This window comes from Meleagris gallopavo, chromosome 6 (genome assembly GCF_000146605.3).
Source record: "Meleagris gallopavo isolate NT-WF06-2002-E0010 breed Aviagen turkey brand Nicholas breeding stock chromosome 6, Turkey_5.1, whole genome shotgun sequence".
NCBI lineage: Eukaryota > Metazoa > Chordata > Aves > Galliformes > Phasianidae > Meleagris > Meleagris gallopavo.
The window spans coordinates 6,154,648-6,163,679 of NC_015016.2; the positions used below are offsets into that span (position 1 = coordinate 6,154,648).

At 43.5% G+C, this 9,032-nt stretch overlaps 1 protein-coding gene across 1 annotated transcript in view; it reads right to left on the bottom strand.

Annotated features, from left to right (window-relative positions):
- WDR86 (WD repeat domain 86) overlaps window positions 1–9,026 on the bottom strand; it is a 19,922-nt gene extending 10,896 nt beyond the window's left edge. Inside the window, 4 exon segments of the mRNA XM_003206948.4 lie at window positions 4,343–4,606; window positions 4,608–4,776; window positions 6,161–6,302; window positions 8,467–9,026. Coding sequence (XP_003206996.2) covers window positions 4,343–4,606; window positions 4,608–4,776; window positions 6,161–6,302; window positions 8,467–8,629 — 738 coding nt within the window. The 5' untranslated portion in view covers window positions 8,630–9,026.
- Window positions 9,027–9,032: the final 6 nt, after the last annotated feature.

Below are 9,032 nucleotides of genomic sequence, written 5' to 3' on the forward strand. Positions count from 1 at the left end.
AACTGAGAATCCATCTAGAGTATGCTCTGGCTACTAGAGAACATTTTTCAGCTTCTTCACTGCAGTGTAATGGCCCTAAAACACGCTCCTTTTCTAAAGGTGCTGAACACCCAGATTCCCCTAACTCATCCTGTGATGAACGATGCAACAAACAAATTAGCCAAAAGTGCACACAATTTCATTGGTGCGATGAGAAAAAAATCCCCACAATCACAATAAGTGTATAAATGGAGCTCAAGCAGCGGGTTTGCTCAAAGCATTCTTTTCTTCTAGCCAGCTTTAAAAGACAACGAAGGGGAATGTTCCCAACAAAGGATCTTTTGCAGGAAAAGCAGAAGCAAGTCCTTGCCCACTCATGTTCATTTAAAACTCCTTTTGCAATTCTCATCCTTGTAAGAATGTTCGCTATAGAATCCAAGCTAAATACCAGGCTGGATCATTTCTTTCTGCCAGCTTTTGGCAGCACAAGTTTGATAAATACGCGGTCTGAACAATCAGCAAAGGACAAAGCAATCCTTGTAAACAGTTTGCAAAACCACTTTGGAGACGTTTAGAATAACACACACAAGTAAATATTTGGGCCAGGGTTATTCAGCCTGGTGCAGGCAGTGGTGTTCAGGGGAATCAGTCTGATTATGAATTACAAACCTTGGTCTTTAGCTGGGCCTGAAACGTTTTAGCGGAAGAAACAGAATGAGCTGTGTGATTACATTCAGCCCACCCTTGCTTTTCTCCCATTGCTTCCTGTAAAATCACATCACTGGCTCTCATATGAAAAGAGAGCACTCAGAGCAGCTGCTGGCCCTCGCTTGCCAAGCTAGCAATGCAGTGCAGAAGCAGCATGAGAGAGGAGTTCTGGCTGCACCGCCAATGGTTACCTTGCCTGACGACGTGAGGGAAGGAGTCAAGGCTGCCAAGGCACCTCGCATGCAGAAAGTCTACTGGCAAAGCTTCTGTCAGCTGAATTGGGATGGTGGAAGGAAGAATGGGAAAAGCTGGCACCTGCAGCTGTTATGAGAGCAGGCCACACGCCGTGATTCAGCCCTGGGACAGCAGGACACGTCACACGGATCAGAACTGCTCATTCTCCTCACTGTTGTCTGTGATCACCAAAGACAGGGGAAAAGGGAAAGCAAAAGCCAAACAGTGTTTCTTGGCCTTCCATGCCAGATTAGAGTATTCAGGCTCCTCTAATGTATGCTGGATGGCAACAGTACCTGGAGGATCTTGGAGCAAGTGAGGAGCATTCAAAATCAGAACATGACCGTGCCATCATCTCTTTGCTCTTCATTCACCAGCCATGCAGAAAGAGAAATCATGGGATTTCCTATGGATACCTACTCTGAAAGGCTCTCCTAAGCGCCATTCACTGCTACAGAAATGCTATTGGTATTTACTGGAAAGTCATGGAAGCTGGCCAGACCAGCCCAGACCTTACCTGCAGCAGTTCAGAACATCCTGAGGCACTCCTGCTAATACAGTATATTTTAAAGCTGGGGAAGATACAGTCTTAGTAATTACACTTTTCCTGTCCTGTCTGGGACAAGATACCACATTGAACTCCATTTCTCAAACGTTCTGAATGGCCAGCCTCCCTTAGGAACCTTTATTTGCATACATACACTAAAAATTAGTACTTCTTTTTTTACCCCTTTAATCTCTCCAAGCAAGCAGTATAGCAGCTAGTGAATGGTAACAACTACCTTTAAATGCCAGTACCAGCTCAGCTCCTCTAGGACAAGGGAGTAAAAATGTGGTGTAATTAGAAGCTCATTCTCACGCTCTGAAGAAACTGAGCTACTGCCAACAATTAAAGCTGTCTGCTGGCTACTGTTAGTGACTCACAACCACCTCCAAGTCCTCCCGGACACAGCGTTTGAAAAATACTACACTAAACTCACTGACACAGATTGCAACACTGCCATAAAGGAGCCCTGGGCAAAGAAGGCTCCAAAGGTTCCTGGAGAGAAAAATAAAATAAAATAAAAATTATTAAAAGCAAAAGCAAAGAAACATAAAGCAAAAAATAAAATAAAATAAAATAAAATAAAATAAAATAAAATAAAATAAAATAAAATAAAATAAAATAAAATAAAATAAAATAAAATAAAATAAAATAAAATAAAATAAAATAAAATAAAATAAAATAAAATAAAATAAAATAAAATAAAATAAAATAAAATAAAGAAAGCAACCAAGCAAACAAAAACCAAAACACAAGAAAACTGCACACACCTCTGCTCAGGAAGTTTCCCTTCTGTTGCAACATCTTTGTATGGATTCCTGTGATTGACCCCTTTCTAAAAGAACGAAAATACCATGTGGGCTGTGCTGAGAGGCAGCCAAGAGGAACAGAAGGGCTAGTGTTGAACCCAATAAGGAAGAGCGAGGAATTAGGAAAGACTGACAGGCTAAAGCTATTCAGCAGCATTACAGTGAGTGATTAAGCTGGGGTAAGTTTTAGGGCAGCGTGTACCCAGCTGGACTCCTCTGGCTTCAGCCATCAACTGATAACTGGAGAAGCAAAGAAGCAAATGGCTACCAGTTACTCACAGCTACGGGCTGAGGGTTTGGCCAGGATCATTGCCAGCACAGCCTTGGCAGCAGCAGACTTGTCTACTTTGAATTGTTCAGGTTTTCCAAAGAGACGTGTTGGTTTTGCTTTTCTTCTCTCCTACAAGAAGTTCTGTTTGTTTAAAACTATTGTTTAATGCTGTGCTCACAAGGAGGGAAGCATTGCTCATTCTGGAGCATTCAAAGAGTGTAATTGAATTTCCCAGGCTTTTGGGAGAGGGTCAAGCCAGTTTTGTGTAACAATTTTAGCAAGAACCCAATTAAATTAAAGCAAGCTCTGCTGTTGCCAATCTGTGTCTTGAAAAAAGGTTGCAATTAAACAGTAAGATATAGCATGACACTAAGAACAACAACATATTTACTTGAGCATCCTCAAAATGCATTACCACAATCTGAGAATGTACCCAAGCAAGACAAACATTACACCAGGGAAACACAACTTAGTTCTTTTTCCTTTCTAAAAAGAAAGGAAAATAGAATTCCTTCAGTACTATTGGGTCTTCAGCCTGCCAGTGTCAGCTATGACTATTTTCTTTAGAAACAGAGGCAACACTTATTAAACAGCTATTACAAATACATACTGTAGCCTCTGCAAAGGAAAAGAAGTTACATAAACAAGAAGAATAGTGAAAAGAAAAAAAAAAAAAACCAATAACCTGTGTAAGTTAATGCAACACATCTAATTAAAAGCACTTAGGTTTACTGACCTGAAATTAACTTACAGAACATCACATACCTTCTTTAAAATTCCATTAGTTTTGCCTGGTGAATGGGCAAGTACTTATGCCATAGTTCCCTTTTGTCTTCGTCATCTCCCTAAATCCATTCCCTCCTTTGCAATGTTAATAAACTTGGCAATGTTCACCAGAAAAATACCACAAACAGAAAAACAAGATACAGTTCTTCAAGTCACACTAAATTTTTTCCCCTCCCCTACCCTATTTCCCAATTCTCTCCCCCAGGCTCTACTTCTCTTTTCCATTTTCCTTGCCCATTCTCTCATTTGGCCATCTCCTTCTCCCTTTCTTTCCTTATCTTATGTCTGTGTGTGTGGTGTTAACAGCAGGATTTCTTCCAGCTTTATGCTTTCCTATCATCTCTTGTTCACAATTTTGCATTGGATATCTGATTTACTCTGAATTTTACTCCTCCCATTTGAAGTTACCCATCGCAACGTCAGCTTTGTTGCACCAACAGCTCAGCTTACTTCTCTTCGAAGTCTGGTGGCCCAATGTGCACAACCCTACTCAGAAGAAGAGTGCTCCAACACACCCCACACGTAAACTTCAAGACCAAGGGGTACCTAAATAAGTACTGAGCTAGAAGTTAAACCTGGACAGCCACTGGAAGCCAAGAGGATACCATGACATATTTTAGAGAAAGGGTTGTTCCAAGATCATAGGACACAATTATTCTGTTATTATATGAATGGTTAAGAATATCATTTACAACGTGTCTCGTAAGACTTCTCTGTGAGTAAAAAGACAGTTGAGACTCACACAGATTAGAAGACAGATACCTCCTTAGAATGGCTCTTGGTTGCACCAGTGGAGATTTAGGTTGGATATCAGGGAAAACTTCTTTACAGAAAGGGGTGTTAAGCTGGAATAGGCTCCCCAGGGAGGTGGTTGAGTCACCATCCCTGCATGTGTTTGAAAGCCATTCAGATGAGGTGCTCAGGGATGTGATTTAGAGTTGTTAGAGTAGTATGGTTGGGTTGCGGTTGGACTTGATGATCTTTGAGGTCTTTTCCAACCCGAGTTCTTACCTCTAGGCAAATTATTGATCCTTGATGCTCTTTGAACACTTTCAGCTGCTCTCCAGTAACAATATTCCATGTTCGAATGGTATAGTCCGTGCTGCCAGAAAACAGCTCCCTGTTTGGTGCGTCAAGTATAAGGCATAAGACAGCCCCAGTGTGTCCCAGCAGAGTCTGGTAACAGCGCCCGCTGGACACCCACCAGACCTTTACAGTGCAGTCCGTGCTACCTGTCACCAGGAGGTCTCTGCTTACTCTCTCCTCCTCCTCCTCTTTCTTCCTCCTCCTCCTCAAGGACGTCCTTGGAGGAATAGTGAGCTAGAGTCAGGACGCAGTTCCGATGGCCCCGGAATTCCTGGATTTGTTTCTCCTTGTCCACACTCCAGCAGCGGGCTGTCCTGTCATAGGAGCCACTAAACAGATAGTCTTTGGCAACCAGGATCCTGCAAAAAATTAAATAAAAAAAGAATTATATATTAACAGTATCATTCTTTTTACCTTTTATTTTTGTCATGATTTCAATGCTAAGCACACTGAAGCTAGAAACAGTAGCATGAACTCAACATATAAACCTCTGATTCAACCCCTCTGTTTAAAACACATTATTTACAACCATACTTTTTTCTTTTTCCCACACTAAACAAATCTGTTTTACTTTTGAAAAGTAAGTGTTTTTTTTCAATTCAGGTATACCAGTGTGGATATTATAGCACAGCAGCTTTGAGCACTGCAAAGGTACAGCCTAAATCATAGAATAGAGTCATAGAATGCCCTGGGTTGAAAAGGACCACAATGCTCATCTCGTTCCAACCCCCTGCTATGTGCAGGGTGGCCAACCAGCAGACCAGGCTGCCCAGAGCCACATCCAGCCTGGCCTTGAATGCCTGCAGGGATGGGGCATCCACAGCCTCCTTGGGCAACCTGTTCCAGTGCCTCACCACCCTCTGGGTGAAAAACTTCCTCCTGATACCTAACCCTATTACAGAACTAAAGAGCAAATCGAAGACTATAGCTCAAGAATTCAGCTTGCTGGGCCTCCGTAATAATGAAGTGTAGCTGCACAAACACTTAAGAGATAACAGTCTCTGTGAACTGTGTTTCTAAACTGGAAATAGGGAACATCATAACCTGTCTTCTTTATACTCTGAGTTTGGTCCTCTGGAACCTTTCAAACTGGCAACAAAGACAGATGAATAGGGAACACATTTCCAACCTGCTGATTCAAGCAAAATCAGGCCAGTGCCAGAACACAGGCAGAGCCAGCCTTCCTAACTATTTACAGCATCCAGCTACACACCGTTTGTGCTCTGAGTTTGGTAATGAACAACAACAAAAAAATTAAATCTTTGACCGATTGCTCCATTAAGTAAAGCCATCCCAACTATTAAGAGGCACTTCAAAAATCGACAAGCCAATCAGTTACGAACAATCAGATCAGTACAAACTTCGTTTGCACAAGGAGGAATTGTGATTCCAGAAACAGCCCTGACTTCATCCCCCTCAGTGACTCAAAGGTTTGACGTGATGTTTTTACATCTATTTATCAAAAGCATCTGTTATCAATTGAACAATTTCTTCTGGAATTTCATGGCTGGTGCTGGATTCAATTCCCCTACCATGTGCCTTTCAGCCCCCTCCTATCTGCCGTCTATGGCTATGTCAGCACTGTTGCTAGGAAAACGAATCATTGCAGCACAGAACACGTGGAGCATGCACCCAAAGGTTTACACAACCCGTTTTGTTAGCGTAGTCACGGAAAATTGCAGCAAAATGACAATCTAAGCGATAAGAGATTACAGGAACACAACGGAACTCCACGGAACCAACCTGTTCACAATGGATGTGTGCCCACGGTAAATGGCCAGGCACTGGCCTGTCACCACGTCCCACTTTCGAATGGTATGATCTGCACTACATGTGAAGGCAGCCTCGTTTTCTAAGTGGCAAAAGGTGATGTAACTCTCGTGTCCTAGGAATAAGAGCAGAAATAACAGCTCAAGCATCGTGCCCGCAAGCAGGGAGGACTGGGTGAGCTCTTCAGGTGGACTAAGAGCACAGAAAACAGGCAGACTAGTTTTAAATGCACAATCCCATTCTACACATTGAAGGATTTGTGTAAAACAGCATTTTTAATTACCAGGAGAAAATTCCCCTTCATTTTCACACAGATTCGGTGGAAGAGCACAACAGTACTGCTTCTCCAATCAGGCAGCTCAGCTGTATCAAAAGATGATGAGCTGAACTATTGTCAGTATAATAACATTTGCCTACTGCAGTTTAAAACTGGTAACAAGGGGGAAAAAAAAAAGAAGGTTTGTTAATCCATTTTATATACAGAAACACGTTTGCTTCCTTCTGAAGTCAGGAAAAAGGCTGCATTTCAATACAGTCTGTCAGGACACAAACAGTCCTAAGCTGAAGCACGTAACTATGAAACGAGGAAGAGACGTGAGCCTCACCAGCAAGCTTAGTTTCATTGTCCAAGCAGAATGAAATGCAAACAAAAGAGCATAATTGGTAAAAAGTCAGCCAGTGTTTTCCCCATTGTGATTAATAACATGAGTGAAAACAGTTTTCAGGATATATCAGTATACCTTTAGGAAATGACCCAGAAAGAAGGACTAAGATTTATTTATACAGTCACCCATCGAGGTAGCAGATGAGACAGAACGTTCTTTCACTCCTTTGGATTTATATATCTAGACTTTAAGATTTCAAGACCAGAACTGATTCTTCTGAAGTGCCCCAAGAGACTCTGGCTGAAGTCAGTAGGCCTGAATGTGATTTAAAAGCTTGCATATAGAAAGGACAAATGTAATTAAAAAGAGAGAAAAACAGAGATGCTTGAGAAACAGAATGTTGTACAACAGAGATGTTAAAGAACTGAGGGAAAGCAGGCTGCCCAGTAAAGCACTTATGTTCACTGACATCAAAACAGTGACTTTATTGCAACTTTTATGATTGAAAACCCTTCCAGTGTTCAGTAAATCAGAATCCACGCTCCGAACACACACGGCCTTCATTTTTTCTTTTAATTAAATTCATCAGATATTAAAAAAAAAAAAAAAGTATGTAAACTCTACGCAGCCTCACACGTTTGTGACAACATTTTTCAAAGCAGCTTATCTAGGGGCAGGTTTCAACCTGCAGCATTTCTCTCGCAGCAGCATCCAAGCCCACTCTTAGAAGACCAAAACAGCACTTTGGTCACTGCAGTACGGTCTGTCAGTCAGAGTTTAACCACTGATAATAGTTACACAGTAATCCCTTGTGGCAGATAAGGTCCAGCTGATGGTCTGGTGATGGCCTGCCACCACACCAGTCTGCTGGTTATGCTGTGGTACAAGCTGGAAACTGTTCCACGTAAAGGTTTAGCAGTAATTACAGCTTTTCAATGTGAATTTTCACAAGAGTAGCATAAGAACATGAACATAATATACATAGAGTTAGCTGATGTGATTGGTAGTTCACAAACCATCTAGCCAACCCTCTTTAAAGCTTACCCCAAACACCAGCAGTTCATAAGCCACATACTGAATACTATCCAGCATACTTATCTTCCCAGTTTAAAGTTAATTGTTGCTTTAAGTGGACTTCTAATCCCTCAGCAAACGCAATGAGTCTTCCAGGAGACACAGGATGTGGGGGCACAGACAATACCAAAAAAAAAAAAAAAAAAAAAGCAGACAAACAAACAAAAATCCCAACAATGTTAATTTTTGAAAGAAGAAAGGATGAGAAATTCCAAATGCAAGCGTTGGGTGGTTGGTTTTCTGCTTTACTAAGAGAGTAAGAACACGAGTGACTGAGAATACAATCAATCTTTGGCCCCCACTGTGGTTCCTGCAGGGCTGTGCCTTCTGCAAAGCTTTTCTCTCAGGTATACAAATGTTAGCCTAACGACATCAGATCCTGTTACAAATGCAAAACCAATTTAGAATTCAAAACTCCAGCGATTGACCCATCCGTGTGTCAAAGCTCTGAGGAAAAAAGGTTCTATTCAACAAGGTTTCCTCCCAGAGCTCTGGGCCAAGAGGTTCTATATAAAAACCACCTGGAAAGCGAGATGATTAACGGGACAGAAGTAACGCGGAGAGCGAGAGAGGCGATAAGGAGGAGGTCAGGATGCCCACCTTGGAAGTGGCCGTGGCACTGGCTGTCGGCCGTGCTCCAGAGCCGCGCCGTGCCGTCCTCGCTGCCCGTCAGCAGTCGCTGCCCGTCGGGGCTGAGGCTCAGCCAGTTGATGCCTCCCTGGTGATCGGCGCACACTTTCACGGCCGAGCTGCCGTTCCCCATTGCCGGCGCTGCCCACGAAGGCTGCGGGTCAGCAAGTCGCCTCGCAGCCCCTCGCTCCGGGCCTCATCTCCCACCGACCGCCTTCAGCCACGCACCTCACAGCGGGAAAGGCGGCTGGGGGACACAGAGCAGGGGACGGGGTCTCGTTGAGTCATTGTATCTCCTCGCGGATACACCGCTTTTCTCAGTCGGGACGCGTTCGTGCTCCGGAGCGCTTCTTTCACCGCATAAAAGCCCTACGGCGGAAGACCGCGGGGCCTCCCGTCGCCTTCCATCGCACCACCAGCGCAAGGGCACGTCCGATCCCCGGCCACCCGCCGCCCCGCGCTGCGGCACGCGGGCACGCTTCTTCTCCTTCAGCCTCCTCAACTCCGAGCAGCTCAGACACCCCCGGCTCCCGCCC